The following is a 17,209-nucleotide window of genomic DNA, read 5'->3' as shown; positions in this document are numbered from 1 at the left end:
AGCTTATACCCAGGGACTTGTCTTCTCCACAGTCATGTTGACTGCAAGGTTTACGGTTCTTCTCAAGCAACTGGACTTTTATGGGGCTTTGAGCACCAAGTAGGAAGAGAAGGGAAAGTGGATGTGACAAGTCTATTCTTTAAGTTGTGGATATCGCTCAGAGAGCCACTTCAGTCCTAATTTGAAGCCTTTTTACTCTTGCTTTGCAAAAGATTTTGATAAACATTCTTATACTGTGCTTCTGAAAAGGGTAACTTTGAAGAAGCAAAGTAAACAGCAGGTTAAATTGAACATGCTCATTAAAGAACATTAAAGTTATTTTAAGAACATTCTAACTTAAGTGTGCAGGGGAAACGTGTGGTGTATTTTTGGAAGATTTGGCTAAGTTTTTTTTTTTTTTTTTAAATCAAGAGTTTGGTTGCCATTTAGTAAACATTGTCAAGACTTCTTCGGTGGTCCAATGGTTAAGACTCTGTGCTTCCACGACAGGGGGCACAGGTTCGATCCCTCGTTGGGGAACAAAGATCCCACATGCCGCGAGGTGTGGCCAAAATAAATAAATAAACAAACAAAAGCTTATTTAAAAAGCATTGTCAGATATGTTATCACTAAAAGATCTCACAATCAAAAAACTTATAAGGACAAAACATGTCTGTGAAAACTAAGTTAATTTGAATCCATGATGGATGTAATACCCCTTGGCATGGTTGGTTGACAGGGTCCTGATTTGCTACCAGATAAGCCAATGAGACATGAGTTATATTTATTAAACATGGAATCATATATTAAAAAGATGCACACTAGATAACTACAATGATTTTATTCTACATTGAGCTTTAGTTTATTTCAAGGAAAAGAGTGTTTTCAATGTCAAGAAGCATGAGTATATATGTGTCTTCCATGCTATTTTTTCTGCAAGTTGCTTTCACTGCAAATTAAAGAAGTAGAGTTCAGCTGCTAACATGTATCTACTATAGTTGCCTTCAAGTTATATGGGGAAACTGAGGCTCAGAGAGGGTCTGGCCCATGGTGACATAGTTAGCAGAGGACAAACACAATATTTGAACCCAACTCTATTCTCTGAATCCAGATGTACATGACATTGTAGGGAATACTCCCAAAGGGTAGAGTCTTTGCCTTTCAAACTCAAAAACTAGAATATCACAATTATAACTTCAGGGAACAGTGTTTTAAGTGAAGAGGTTCTATATTTCCTGGCAGATGATCTTGGTGTCACCAGGAGACACTGGAAAAATAAAAATAAACCCAAGTTAGAGGGATTTCAGTTATTGAGACTCTCTGTTCTATATCCAGCCGCTACAGATTTTTTTATGATACATGCCCAGGGAGGGTTAGAGTGTGACCCGCACCCCCGCAATAATACCCAGCCACCAGCCATGCCATTCAAAGTACTAGGGCGGTCACCTTCCTGGAGTCATTTCACTGTTCAGGCCTGCAGGTCCCTGTGGTGGTGGCCAAAGGCTTTGGAGCCCACATTGGCGGGCACGAAGTTCCTCTTAATCACGCTCCCAGATCTGCTCAGCCAGCCCGCCATCTTATGGGTCACGCAAGTGGCAGTGTTGCACGATCTCTTCTGGGCAGTGATGCTGATTTGTAGGATGGAGAAAATGAGAAGGCCTGTCAGTGAGAGGTTGAGGGCAGATGCTGCCCTATGGGACCATCAGTGGAAAATTACTACTCTGAGAGGCACCAGTGAACCTTAAATGTTTCTGCTAAATACAATCATCACAGCAGAAAATCAAAGGGTTTTAGGGAAAATGCCACAATCAGTCCCTGTAGACATTTTCAGGGGTGTCAGAAGACCAAAGATGTCTCTGGGTTAATGTTCTTGGAACACAGAACTGTAACAGCCAATCTTTCCTGTGTAAATTAAACACCAACCAAGGCTTATGAGATGAGAGAGAGATTTATGGCACTATATCCAATCTCATTCTTAAGTATACCCCTTCCTGGTAAGCTGGGGGAAGGGTAAGCCATGTTCTGGGAGGGGTGCAGAGATTTACCTGAAGCCCTCTGTCTCATGCTCCAGCTCACTGGCCTTCATCTGCACATAATACTTCACCATTGCAGCCAGTAGGAGGCGCGATTCCTCCTCAGTGAGCGTAGCAGGTACAAAGTCACTTTCCAAGGCCGACCTAGGGAAGGGAAGGAAGCCCATCTCATGCTCTCAGCCCCTGCCTACCCCCACACCCCAGGATAAGCAGCCAGCTTTCTTGGTTTCTGGGGCTTCCACGGAGGATGTGGCCAACCCAATTCTCTCTCTCTTTTTAATTTCTTTTTTTAAGGTTTTAAAAATAACATTTATTTCTTAAAAGTTAACATGTGCAGGGCTTCCCTGGTGGTGCAGTGGTTGAGAGTCCACCTGCCGATGCAGGGGACGCAGGTTCATGCCCTGGTCCGGGAAGATCCCACATGCCGTGGAACGGCTAGGCCCGTGAGCCATGGCCGCTGAGCCTGCGCATCCGGAGCCTGTGCTCGGCAACGGGAGAGGCCACAACAGTGAGAAAAAGTTAAAATGTGCATAATAAGAAACCAAAAAACACAAGAAACAAAAAACAAAGTCATCCATCATCACAAGCAGTTTACTGATGTGTCCTTCTAGATCTCATTTGTGTATTTACACAACTAAGCATCCACTTTTATGTAATTAAGATCATACAGTTATGTATCGTGCTTGTTAACACATCATTTCAAAGTCCCAAAGCTCTGAGTATTTTGATAACCAAGAATACACTACACCAACTCAATCTGGAAGGAGAAAAATGTAATCCTGCCTTTCTTGGTGACAAAAATTTCAGAAAAGACAAAAATGGCAACAGGCCTCTAGACAAAGATATTGGCAAAGTTATGATTAAAATACTACATTCCCTTAATGTTCAATTAAAAATGAGACATAAAGCAACAGAGTACACAAAGTATAATGCTTCTAAGAGGATTCATTATCCAATCTAAACTCTTAAAGTGTTAGCAATGAGGTGTTTCCATTGAATTACTTAACAATATATTCCTACAGTACAGCCAAGAGATGCACACACATCAATGGTTATCATCAAAATATAAATATGAACACATCCACATACATCCCTCCCTTTATACTTCCTTCTGCCCCTCTGCTGCCAACCTAATGAACACGTCCTGACATACATTTCTCAGAGGCGGTTTAACAATTCCATGTCCAAGATGCTGCTTTTTCATGAATTATAACAAAGATATTTACAAATTGGTTAATTCACTAGCTCTACATTTTTACCATACATTGTCACTTCAGGACATCTAAAAAAGCCTAGATGTTGAAAAATAGTGAATGAACCTTGTCTATAATAAACATTGGTACTTTACAAAAATGCACATATAGACCTATGGTTATAACCTAAAATTGTTTTCTATACGGAGATATTAGCCAAGAGCCCTTTCCCTTCACCCTTCCTCTTACCCCCTTCTCCAGCATTTCAACGACTAAGTACCAAGACTACATCTGGCTCCAAGATGTGGATTAACATAGACACTCCCAGAAGATACAGCCCTTCCTAAAAACCAACAAAAGGGCATTTATTAAGGGATTATTTTACTACTCTATTTTTAATATACTTTGGGCATTAGGACTTTCTTATTCTTTAATACACAGCAATATTAACTAAAACACACAAATAGAACAAGGGTTAGACAATCTGAACTTGCCTAAAGACTCATGGGCATTAGGACTTTCTTATTCTTTAATACACAGCAATATTAACTAAAACACACAAATAGAACAAGGGTTAGACAATCTGAACTTGCCTAAAGACTCATGGGCACAGATCCCTTCTCTGCACTTCCTTCCCTGTCCCCTCTTCCCTCCCCGACTACCCAGTGAACAGTCAGCCTACTCTCCAAGACTCAAGTTTAACAATTCCACTCCCCAAATATAACCATTCCTATGAATTAACAGAAAAAAATACTTAAAATGTATTACTTTAGCTCTCTACTTTCAACATATGTTGTGCACTTTTACACATCTAGAAAGACTAGATGATTCAAATAAGGATTTAAGTTTGTCCACTATCTATACACATAGTAGCAATGAATAAACTGCACACAAAGGCTTTAATCTCAGAGTGTCTTCTAAACAGGAAAACTCTGGCCTAGAACCCTTCCCCTTTTCATCTCTATCAACCCAGCCCAGTTCTCAATGGACAGGGCATGAGGCATGTATCCATCCAAAAATGCCACTTCACCAGGATTTAGGCTCTGGTGTGACCTAAAAGAAGTGGTTTGCTCCAAGTGGATTATATAGACTTGTGAAAGGTGATGGTTAGATTTTCAAGAATTTTATGAGCTTAGTGTAAATACAGCCATTATTAAAAATTAAATGATAATGATTTGAATCTGAAAATGATTTCAATTTAATGTAATTTGAATAAAGGTGAGAAATTAGATGAAAACATCACATAGATTTAATAACAAACTTATTGGCAAGGTAATTAGTAGATTAGAATGCAATTCATTGATCAAATTATGGTTAAATTAGTAAAGAGGTTTGCTAAAGATAGAAATGTTTGGTAACAATCAACAAAAGCATGCTGTGAGGTTCAATGAGTTACAGTATATGAAATTTACAAGGAGTATCCTGTATCTTATGTGAGTTTGTAAACTGTGTGATACACATCTTTGTATCATAAAAAATTAATGATAAACTTATATACATGTCTACATTCATACATTACCCCCCGCATAAGAGCCAGATTCAGCACAGCACAACTTAGAACACAGAATTATAAGATTGGGAGTTGGGAGTGCTCCTGGCAGGGCTGTCTCACCTGAATGGCGCTGAGTGAAGCACGCCTGCCTGATACAAGACCAGGATGCTGAGGACCAGGAAGGGAGGGAACTTCCAGAAGCCCATGACAACTCTCTGCAAGGGAAGAATAACATTAGCACCAGGAACAATAACAAATTCCATGAGCCCACAGACCCAGGCTTTGCTCCTGCCTATGCCTCTAACTCCCTTGCCTCCTGGTTTCATGCTAGTCATGTCACTCCAATTCACCGTCATTTCCTGCTCAGCCAGGTGGACTGCTGGAAGATCCAGTAAGGCTGCGGCATGCTTGGTTTAGCAAAGAAACCTACTGCTACAACTGGGTGAGGAGGTCTCAGTCCATAGCCCCTGCCCCATCACTCCACTCACTCTCACATACAACCTGTTGGCCAGGACTCCTGGAGGACAGAGTCCGAGTACCTGTCACTACAGCTTTTCCCACTGTGCAACCCAGAGCTGTCCTCCTGGTGCCGGGCTTTTGCACATACATGGAGGGGGGAGGGGATTACCGACGACAAATTTCTGCGGTTGGAATCCCTGAGAAACTGAAGAACCACATTCTACTGCTCAGCTGCTGCACACTTTGGTAAAGAGTGCCCTGTAAGAATCAAGCTGGAAGGGTCTCAAATTGAAACCCAGGACTTAAACTGGGAAAAAAGTTCCCAGAACCCTCAAAGGGGGCTTGCGTTTAATGGCTGCCTGCCCCTCAGTCACTGCACCTATTTGCCTCCCGCTTGCGCTGGCCCGGGTTCCGAAGCATTTCCCGCGGTCCGCTAGGCACAAGACGTGATCCGTGAGAGCACCATCTGCACAAAACTATTCCTGCGTCCAGATCTGCTCGCAGTGCCAGGGGAGCTCCAGCATCCCAAACTGACCTAAGCACGTGTGCTTCGGGAAAGGAAACTGGAGCCCTCCTCAGCGCGGGGAGAGTGAAGCAGGGAGTGAGTGAACTGAGACCATCCAGTGTTACCTGTGGAAGGAGCCTGGGATGCATTGCAGAGTAATGCAGGTTGTGTGAAATGACCTAGACAGAAGTGGACAGAGCCCTTGAGACTGGAAGAGATCAGCTAAGAAAAAGTAATGGAGAGAGAGAAGGAAGAGAGGGGAGAGAAAAACAGAATCCCAGCTAAGCAGGAATCTCCGGGCTTACCTGGCAGCAGGAACCAGGTGGCTTGGAGCAGAGGAGGGAGCAGTGGCAGTAGCTTGGGCTTCAGGCGATGGCACTGTGGCAAAAGTGGCAGTGACACTTGAGCTGGGCAGTGCGTCTGATGCCTCCCAACACCAGCAGCTGCTCTTATTCCCGCTGCTCTGGGTCTGGGGTGGTCCAGGAGCTCTGGGCAACCAATGAGAGGAAGGATCTGAGCCCCAGAAGGATTGTGTCATCACTTGCGTCCAGAACCTGGAGCATCCAGAAGGACCACCCCACTTGTATTTGCATTGAGGTCATTGATGGCGGGGGCGGGAGGGGGATGTGGGGGGGTTAGTGAGGACCAACGAAAAACACAGGAAAAGTGAGTAGGAATTTGGGGACAGTTTGACGTCATGGTTAACTTCACCTGTTTGGTTTCGCGGGTTTTGAACACGCACGTGTCCCACTCCATCCCCAGCTGTGCGATCTTGTCGGGCAGAGTCCAGCATTACAAGGAACCCTGTCTCGCCTAGGTCTGACCGCAGACCTCCGTGCAAGTGCAGCTTCGAGGGTTAATGCACAGTAGAGTTGATGATTCTGTGCCCAAGGAGGGGGTCTGATTCAGGCAGCTGGAATCACACACAGGAGGGCAGGGCTTGTGGGTATCACACACAGAGGATCAAAAGTTTGTCGCGCTGGAACTCTGTTGCAGCTGTGCCTTTTCCAGGTGGAAACATCGTGGGCTAGTAATTTCTAGTGCCTCAGTATACTTATCTTTGAAATGGGGGTCATATTCTCATCTTGAAGGAATGTTATCATTACTAAGTGTGTACCTGTTATCTGCCCGGTGGGGATCTAGAAGTGCTTACCAGGGAAGTTCATAGGGGATTCTGTGGGATCGCAATCCATATTCCCAATCAGCACCCTGTGCAGCTGCCTGGAGTCATGCTGGTTGGTCCATCATGTGGGTTAGGGAGGGGCTGGATGCCCTGCTGGGCCTGAGCAGGGAAGTGCAAGGCTAAATGCTTCCAAGCGGACCTCTAGCCCCATGCCTCCTCCCCTGCCATTCATCACCTAAAGTTCAGCCTCCTTCTCGAACCATTTGCCCAGCTGCCCCTTGCTTCCGGCTGCTGTTTGCCAAGATGTTCCAGTGACCTGTGATTCCAGCCCTGCACCCACGTCTACCGCAGTTCAGTCCTCTGCTAGAAAGCCCGCCAAGCTTGATGGTGCTGAAGAGTCCAGCGGAGTGCAATCCTCGCTCTCACTTCAGTCATACACTGCACACACACAAACTCAGTACTTTCTCCAAATATGTGCCCACTCCCAAACCACAGGCACTCACAAAATGACACTGGCGCTCGGCAGCATCCAGGTGATGTGCTCATTCCCCCCTAAGTATGCACAGAGCGGCATGATTAGGATCTGCATCCACGAAACCTGCACCGACTCTCAGTAAGCGTGCTCTGTAAAGCCCAATTACCCAGCACCTCGACCCTCCTACACCCTGCCCAGCACGTTTCTGCATCTCTCTGTCGGAGCTCCCGCTCTAAACCTTCCAGGAAGGTCTGAGGTGCTGACTTGCCGTCCCCAGCAGATAGAATGCAGAAAACGAAGCTTCTCACTGTCCGCAGTATCGCTGGGTTTGAGCACATGGCGCAAGATCCAAGCAGCCTGTACAGACCCTCCAGCGTGGCAAGCACTGCGGCGGCATCGCGGGGCGCTGGAATAAAACACGGATCCCAGGTAGCTGGTTTCCTCAGGCGGAACAGAAACTAGCCGAAACGAGCCACGAGGTGACCCGAGCCACAGGTCCACGCCCCAGACCTCAGTGTCTAGAAGCTTCAGTGTTTTGTTCGACACGGCGGCTGCCTCGCGGCACATCTCTTCCCCTTGCAGGTTGGTGGTCTCCAGGCTCAGGACACCTAACTTCCAAGATGCCCTTATTCCAATGTTCTGCTTCTTAACCGCAGCGGTGGCACTGATGCAAGCGAATAAAACCTTGGGGCAGGGGAACTGGATATCTGAAACTGGCTCTCCTCAGGCAGGGCGGTAGGGGATCCGGGGAATGGAATAACCGGTTGGAAGCGCGCAAGTGCGATTGGGCGCGGAGCCGGGAAAGGCAAGATGTGCAAGAGAAGGATTCAGGATGGCAGATCGCGGGTTCAGTGCATCTTGGAGTCTCGAGGCAGAAATCGGGGGCTGAGACCCAGACCGGGGTTAGGGAACTCAGTGGCAAGAGTAAATTGGCGAACGCGGCAAAGCAGATACTGTGCGGCATATAAATTGGGCTCTGCCACTTAAGACTGTTGTTGGGGAGGCTTTAAAACTCAGGTGCAAAGCACTTCTGCCGACATGACTTCCAAGACCTGAGGTTTCTGACGTATCAATCTTCTGAAATCATTTGTAGGTACGTATGTACATGGATTGCCTTTTCCTTTTTTTTTTTTTTTAAAAAAAAATACTTATTCATTCATTTGGTGGCGCCGGGTCTTAACTGCGGCAGGGGAGATCTTCGTTGCCGCGAGCGCACCGTCACTGCGGTCTGCGGAATCTTTAGTTGTGGCCTGCGGGAGGTATGCGGGATCTACTTCCCTGACCAGGGATGGAACCCCGTCCCCTGCATTGGTAGCTCGGAGTCAAGCACTGGACCACCAGGGAAGTCCCGCCTTTTCCTGGGGAAGTCCTGCCTCTTCCTATTGAGAGAACCATGGCTTTCACCAGTGCAATGGTGATGACAAAATGGTTAAGAAACGACTATTTTAGAAGCCGAATTTGTAACCATATCATTTTGTGAGCTCAGAACTCCACCCCTGGCTGTCACGTGTGCCATCAACCTTCAAAGCCTACATTCATTCCCCCTCTGAACTCTTTGGTGGCTACGAAGGGCTAGCGGTGTGAGGCAGGTTACAGGGTCTGTACCCAGAGGGTGCTAACGTAGCCTCTAGCAATTTCAGCTTTTCTTGAAAAGTCAATCTCTCAAGATAGGGAGGGACTGTCATGAACTCATCCATCAAGTACTCTGAATTTCTAATGAGTCCTGGTGCTGAGCTGGGGGCAAGGTTTAAAAAAAAAAAATATTTGGGGCTTCCCTGGTGGCGCAGAGGTTGAGAGTCCGCCTGCGGATGCAGGGGGAAAGGGTTCATGCCCCGGTCTGGGAAGATCCCACATGCCGCGGAGCGGCTGGGCCCGTGAGCCATGGCTGCTGAGCCTGCGCGTCCGGAGCCTGTGCTCTGCAACAGGAAAGGCCACAACAGTGAGAGGCCCACGTACTGCAAAAACAAAAAAACAAAAAAAACCAAAAATCTTTGGCACTTAGCAGCATGTGTTGCATACCAGGTGGCACTCACCCAATGTTTATTAAATAAAGGAAATTAATTTACTGTGGAAGATTTACCAGCCAGTCTCACCGCTCTTATAAGACTCTAATCTAATCCCAACCAGCAGAGAATCCGGACCTAGCTAGGTAGCGCAGCTTTTCAATAGGATTTCAAAATTGTGAGCTCAAACATTTGAGACACTCCTCTCATTTTATTTGACATGCAGAATTGGTTTCCCCATGGAAGTTTCCAGCAACAAGACAGGGAAAGGAAGGTTAACCCTAGGGTTCTTTAGGAAGTCTAGAGTCTCCTAGCATGAGATACAAAACCATTCTCCTCTGAGCCCGTCCCTGATTTACCAAGTGAACTCAAAGTTTAGACCTTACCATGTGCACATTGCTTATGTTGCATCCAGCCCTACCTGAGACTTCTTTTAACTGAAGCACTAAATGGAAATCGATCTTGAGAAAGTCAAGGAAAATACTGATTTAAAAATAGTTACCTGATTATTTGGCACTTGATTGTACAGTCTTATTTCATAACTTTTAAACCTGAAAACCAGGTTTAAAAGTTTAAAAGGTTTAAAAGGGGGAAACAGTCTAGTTTGGAAAAAACATTTTTTTACAACATTCTGATAAACTCTAACTTCAGTGTTTATTTCCATACTTTTAGCTCAGATTCCTGTGCTTTGTTTCAAAACTTTTTTCAGTTGAAGTATAGTTGATTTACAATGTTGTGTTCATTTCTTCTGTGCAGCAGTATTCAGTTTTATACATATATATATTCTTTAAAATTTTATTTTCCAATATGGTTTATCTCAGGATATTGAATAATCTATAGGACCATCCATATTGCTGCAAATGGCATTATTTCATTCTTTTTTATAGGTAATTTCCCACTATATATACATCTTTTTAAAAAAATTTATTTTAAGTATAGTTGATTTACAATGTTGTGTTAATTTCCACTGTACAGCACAGTTATTCAGTTATACATATATATACATTCTTTGTCATATTCTTTTCCATTATTGGTTTACACAGTATATTGAATATAGTTCCATGTGCTATACAGTAGGACCTTGTTGTTTATCCATTCTATATATAATAGTTTGTATCTACTAATCCCAAACTCCCAATCTATCCCTCCCCCACCCTGCCTCCCCTTTGGCAACCACAAATCTGTTCTCTATGTCTGTGAGTCTCTTTCTGTTTCGTAGATAAGTTCATTTGTGTCATATTTTAGATTGCACATATAAGTGATAACACATGGTATTTGTCTTTCTCTTTCTGACTTACTTTACTTAGTGTGATAATCTCTAGGGCCACTTGTGTTGCTTCAAATGGCATTATTTAATTCTTTTCAATGGCTGAATAATATTCCATGTTATATATGTACCACATCTTCTTTATCCATTCATCTGTTGAGGGAATTTTAGGTTTCTTCCATGTTGGCTATTGTAAATTGTGCTGCTATGAACACTGGGGTGCATGTAACGTTTTGAATTACAGTCTTCTCCAGATATATATCGAGGAGTATGATCATTGGATCATATGGTAACTCTATTTTAGTTTTTTAAGGAACCTCCATACTGTTCTCCAAGGTGGCTCCACCAATTTATATTCTCACCAACAGTGTAGGAGGGTTCCCTTTTCTCCACCCTCTTTCCAGCAATGATTATTTGTAGACTTTTTGAATAAGCCATTCTGACCAGTGTGAGGTGATTCCTCATTGTGGTTTTGATTTGCTTTTCTCTAATAATTAGTGATGCTGAGCATCTTTTCATGTGCCTGTTGGCTATCTGTATGTCTTCTTTGGAAAAATGTCTATTTAGGTCTTCTGCCCATTTTTTGATTGGGTCGTTTGTTTTCTTGATGTTGAGCTGTATGTGTTGTTTGTATATCTTGGATATTAAGACCTTGTCAGTGGCATTGTTGTAAATATTTTCCCCACTTCCATAGGCTGCCTTTTCGTTTTGTTGATGGTCTCCTTTGCTGTGCAAAAGCTTTTAAGTTTGATTAGGTCCCAATTCTTTATTTTTGCTTTTATTTCTTTTGCCTTGGGAGACTGATCTAAGAAAATATTGCTACGATTTATGTCAAAGAATGTTTTGCCAAAGTTCTCCTCTAGGTTACTCCTTTAATTCTATACAATTTGTGTATGATACAGAGTCAACAACAGCAAGAAAACCACAACAGTAACAACCTCAGCAGCAGTAGCAACAACAACACAAATTCATTCTCTTCAGTCTGGGTGAAATTTGGAGCTGTTAAATTAACTAGAGAATTTTAACTGAAAATTGACTGTGCAGGGTTCCACTTACAAGGAGTTTAGAAATCATAATAACAGAAAGCTGAACATACCGAAAAAATCAACAACTCTTCTAGGAGCCCTATGAGAGATAAGGACTGAATGGGCAAATTTCTGCCCCTAAGACTGGGGAGACAGAAAGGTGAATACAGAGAGTAATGGCTTCCCAGAGCAGGCACTCACAAGGGCAAACTCACCTGGAACCAGCAGCGGACAGAGTTAGAAATCCTGAACTATAACCGGCGAATTGCTAGAGTCTCAGTGTGGACAACTTCTAAAACTTAAAAACCCACCTTCCTGCCCTGCACGTGTCTGAGATTTACCTCCAGTAGCTCAACCAGGTTCTCACAGTAAATAGGGGAGAAAAATCCCCTTGTGCTTTCAGCTGGGTAAGGAGAAAAGGAATCATTCTGAAATACACCACAGCAATCTGTATTTCTTAATAAGGCCTCCCCTTATTAACTCTTGTTAACCAGAGCCTAGCTTTACTGCTATATTATCAGAGACTAAGTGACCTGGGAGAAGGGAAATTCCCAATTAACTTCATTCCTAGGCTTTCAGGTGGGAGTAGGGAAACACCCAACTCTAGGACCCACTAGTCCCCTCTGTCACCTAAGTGGGGAGTAAAAAAAAACTGAGAAACACCTGTGAAGTTCACAGTCAGGTAGCATACTCTCACAAAAAGACTGAGACCTAATTATAGGGCTATGGAAATCTTTCCCTGTCCCCAGACCTCACCACCACATTACTAAAGGCCTATTTCTAGTGTTTCCCTTGACCTGGTGTACTAAATGTGTATTAAAAGGCGACAAAACAATATGAATAGGCATCAAGTATCCGATCAATTTACTTTTCTTATACTTAGTTGATCTAACAGATAACAATTTGTTCAAAATAATAATAGCAATGGTGTATTCAATAATATATATATATATTATATATATATCTATATTATATATAGATATATATCACATATCTATATCTATATAATTAGGTATATATATGCCTGGAGAATGTTGCTAAACATGAGGAACAGATAATTTTCAAAATAGATAGGAGGAAGAGGGGGACAGATACCTTGCCCTTGTATCCCTGACACTAAAATACGTAATAGTGCTGAGACGGGAGAGAGAACTTGCCACCTGGATGGCAGCACCATATTCTTTTGTCATAAAAATGGATCTACAACTGACTCCTAGTCCTTGCCTGGATGCCACGCTTTCTGCAAGTTGTCAGCAGAAGCTTTGTAATATGACTGCTTAGTGAGTTCACCTAGAGCCTAAAGCACATATATAATTGATCCTGAAAAAGAAAGAGGAATAAGACCAGTCTCCTAAGAGACTGGTCTCTTAGGGAGGTGAGATTCAACAAATGAAATAATTAAAGAACAATAAAAGAGAGGGAGTTAGTACTTGTTCCCTATTGCTGCTGTAGCAAATTATCAGTACTTTAGTGACATAACGCAAGTTTATAAACTTACACTTCTGTGACTAGAAGTCCGACGTCCATCACAGGTCTCACTGTGCAAAAATCTTGGCAGGCTTTCTGGAAGTTCTAGAGGAGAATCCATGTCCTTCCCATTTCCTGTTTTTAGTGGCCACCCATGTTCCTTGGCTCATGGCCCCTTCCTCCATTTTCAGGACCAGTAATAGCGACTTGAGTCCTTCTCACATTACCTCACTCCAACCTCTGCTTCCCTCTTCTACTTGGAAGGAGCCTTGTGATTTTACTGGGCTCACCTGGATAATCCAGGATAGTCTCCCCATGTGAAAGTCCTCAATTTAATCGCATCTTTAAAGTCTCTTTTGCTGTGTAAAGTAGCAAATTTGCATTTCCAAGGATTAGGATGTGGATGTCTGGGGGCAGGGGTCCTTATTGTACCTACCATAATAAGTAAATGTTGGGCTGACTGGCAAGGACAGTGAATGCTGGGGCTTGGAGAAAGAGGCTGCCATGGGCTGGAGCACTGAGGAAGTCGCCCAGAGCAGGTGGGCCAGAGCCAGAAAGTGGCTAAATAGAGGGGAAGTAACAGAGTGCCTGAAAAGAGAGTGCATCTAGTGGGGTGTGGGGCAGGGGGTGAGGAGACCACTCTTTATATCATGTGCCATCCTCTGTCCCTCTTCTTGAGAATGGTGCCTCCCTGAATCTACAACCTGTATGTCTGGCTGCATTGAAATCTCAAGTATCAGATGTTCCTCCTCTAGCAACTTCCAGTTTGCGTTCTTCAATATTCCTGTTCACGTGTGCTACAGAGCAAGGGGGGCTATTGAGCGAACTGTTGTCACATTTGGTGAAACTCCAGTAGAGGTGGGAAACGGACTGCTTTGCATCACATAACTCCAGGCCTTGACAGGTTATTGGTTAGGATGCAGTTAAATCCTGAAGTTGGTGCTTGAACTTTGAGCCCCATCCCTTAGATACTTCTACTAGATCCCTTTGACAATAACCAAACAAGGCTTTTAATTAAGTGAGGATTGTATTAAAAAGCCCACCTGAAAAAACCCACTTTATTTTTATAACCTGTATCCAGTATTTAATGATGCATGCAGGTTGGGCAGGCAATAGGGAATTGTTAACACATGGAAGATGCACGTGAGCCCCGGGACTTCACTGCTCGAACTTGGAGAAACTTTCTAATGTGCCCGTGCTCCCAAGAGCCATGTGATCATTATTCAGGTGTCAGGCTTCTGGAGCTTTGATGTATGATTCCCTGATCCCTTGGTGGGAATGCCAACTGCCATTAGAGCCTAGAACCAAGGACACAACATCAGTGGATTTTTAGGTTAGGCAAGGAATGAGAAAGGCATTTATGGCAGAAGGAAGGAATGGGATATCGTGTCCATGGGGTTTTCCTGGCCTCTCATTCTTGGAAAATGAGAGGTCCTAGCTTATTTTCCTGTAGCATGGAGGCGACTTGCCCTGGAAGGCTACTTTTTTGTTTGTTTGTTTGTTTGTTTTTTGCAGTACGCGGGCCTCTCACTGTTGTGGCCTCTCCCGTTGTGGAGCACAGGCTCCAGACGTGCAGGCTCAGCGGCCATGGCTCACGGGCCCAGCCGCTCTGAGCCATGTGGGATCCTCCCGGACCAGGGCACAAACCTGCGTCCCCTGCATCGGCAGGCGGACTCTCAACCACTGTGCCACCAGGGAAGCCCTACAAGGCTACTTTTAATCTTTTTCATCTCTTAATCGTATATGCGAAAGGATCATATAATAAACCTCATAGAAAAATATAAATTTCTCAACTAAAAATTAGTAGATACTACTTTCTCAAACCTCAGTGCAAAACCTGGAACTGAATAAGTGAAGCATAGTCTTAAAAGCTATTCTAAATTTCAAAATACTCTTCTATATAACTTTTGAGTTAAAGTGAAAATCAAAACAAAAACTATAGACTATTTTAAATATGCAATCTTTACATCTTGTAAACATGTCAGTGGTTACAGATGAACTCAGAGAACGAAGTCCGAGCATTACATAGTTTCATAATTTACTTATTAACTCAACAAATGTTTATTGAGGGCCTATCATGTTCTATGGAATTTTCTAAGTTCCAGGGATACAGCCAAGGATACATGTAACTTCCCTCATAGAGTTACATGCTGGTGGAAGGACTTAGATAATAAAAGAAAAAATAATAAATATATATTTTAGATAGTGGTAAGTTCTATGAATAAAAAATTAAGCTGAATAATCAGGTGATAGAGAGTAATTTGAGAAGAATGTACTTTTGTATATAGTGGTCAGGAAAGTCTTCTCTGAGGTGGTTCATCAGAAAGAAGGAATGGGATATTGTGTCTGTGGGGTTTTCCTGGCCTCTTATTCTTGGGAAATTAGAGGGCCTAGCTTATTTTCCTGTAGCATGGAGGTGACTTGCCCTGGGGGCTGCTTTCCCAACCCCACAGGCTCCCTCCTTCCAATGCTGCAGGCTCCTTCTTTCTGTAGACACCAGGAGAGGTTCCTTCCAAGGTCACAATGTTATTTTTAGAGTGACTTCAACTTCCAGGAAAAGAACTGTGTGTGGTTGAGGAGGGCCAGGCTGGTCACTCAGAGAGGTGGAAAGACTCAACTGGTCATGTTAAGGAGTTACTCTGGATGGGTTCCTCTTAGATGATTAAAATTCTGCCTTAGCTTAGACTTAACCAGATACACAATGTCTCTCTTCTCCCAGGCTGAGAACAGTGCTCTGTGGAGGAGATAGAAATAGGAACTTTCCCACTGTACTACAAAGGTCCTAACAGGGATGACTCCTTTATGGACACTGTCAGGGAGACATAAGGTGCATATAAGGGGATTTACTCTGTAACCAGAGTCCCCTGGGATTGGGAAGAGTAAGACTTTGGTATCAGGCAACTGGATTTGAGTTGTCTCTACCAATCACTTTTTGTCCTCCAAACAGTAATCTCCCTCAACCAGTTCCTCAACATGTAAAATGATGATAATAATAACTACCTGGAAGTAGTAAAGATATTTATGTTAAAGACCAGACACATTACTTGGCAAGAAGCAGATACGTAAGAGTGGTGGCTAGGCTTATGCCTTCAAGTGCCAAATTACATCAGGTTAATATTGTAAATTAATTGAAATTATTACACACTCCTCTGCTTTCTTAAGAAAAAGGCAACTGTGTTTTTAGTTCTCAAAATGAAACTAATCACCAAGGCCACAACAGAATAAATCTGCCTTCCCTAAACCTCTCAGATACCTGCCTGGTCATGTTGCAGCATCACTGCCCAGCAGGTTAATGACAATTTATATTTAACACCTGGCGTATTGTCTGGCATGGAGCAGGCACTCAAGAGTGGTGGCTATTACTGTCATTAAAACAAAAGCTTACCCCTACCCCATCAAGTTCCAAATTATATCAACTTCTATGGGAAATTAGATAAAATGCACTGTATACTCCTCTTCATTCTTAAAAGGATATAACAAATATAATTTTAATCCTTTCTTGATTTCATCAACACCATGATAAGAACATCGCTTAAGGTGCTGGACATTTATACTATCCACTCTCAGGGGCTATAAGACATGTAGGGCCAATAGCCTTGCACTAGTTGATCTCATATTATCTTCCTTTTTGAGGTTGAAAATTAATATAATATTATAGTTATTTTATTTCATTTCTTGTCATCAGGTTGTCAACTATCACTTCTTGCTGGTGTCACTGTAACTGTCTTTTGCAACAGTCTACCCACTCCCATTTTCATTTGGTGTGCAGTGAAATAAACAACAAAACAAAAACAAAACAACAAAAACCATGCTTAATGGTTTTGTAGAATGGTAAGGGACCTACAAGCCTATCTACAGGCAAAATATTTATTGAGTGTAAATATAAATATGTATTTGTAAATTAATTATATATATTTATTTTATATAATGTATATTTTATAAATTTCTTATATATTTCTTATATATTTATCAAGAACTATAAAAAGCCTCTTTTTGGACATTTACTGCATTAATCTGTACTAGTGAACAGAAACAATCCTTGTCCAATTTATGGGTAAGCACAGAGTAAATAGATACCAAGTGAGTATTTTTTTTTTTTTTGCAGTATTCGGGCCTCTCACTGCTGTTGCGGAGCACAGGCTCCAGACGCACAGGCTCAGCGGCCATGGCTCACAGGCCCAGCCACTC

At 43.0% G+C, this 17,209-nt stretch overlaps 1 protein-coding gene across 1 annotated transcript; it reads right to left on the bottom strand.

Moving 5' to 3' along the window:
• Positions 1-1,447: 1,447 nt before the first annotated feature.
• Positions 1,448-4,903, bottom strand: LOC103090842 (calcitonin receptor-stimulating peptide 3-like). Its single transcript, XM_007460211.1, has 3 exons — positions 4,818-4,903; positions 2,025-2,156; positions 1,448-1,607 (listed from the first exon to the last, which is right to left on the bottom strand). The coding sequence occupies exons 1-3, from the start codon at positions 4,901-4,903 to the stop codon at positions 1,448-1,450; spliced, it is 378 nt and encodes a 125-aa protein (XP_007460273.1).
• Between the last annotated feature and the right edge of the window lie 12,306 nt (positions 4,904-17,209).

This window comes from Lipotes vexillifer, unplaced genomic scaffold (assembly GCF_000442215.2).
Source record: "Lipotes vexillifer unplaced genomic scaffold, Lipotes_vexillifer_v1.1 scaffold1762, whole genome shotgun sequence".
In the NCBI taxonomy this organism is placed as follows: Eukaryota; Metazoa; Chordata; class Mammalia; order Artiodactyla; family Lipotidae; genus Lipotes; species Lipotes vexillifer.
This window is presented reverse-complemented; position numbering and strand designations above follow the sequence as displayed.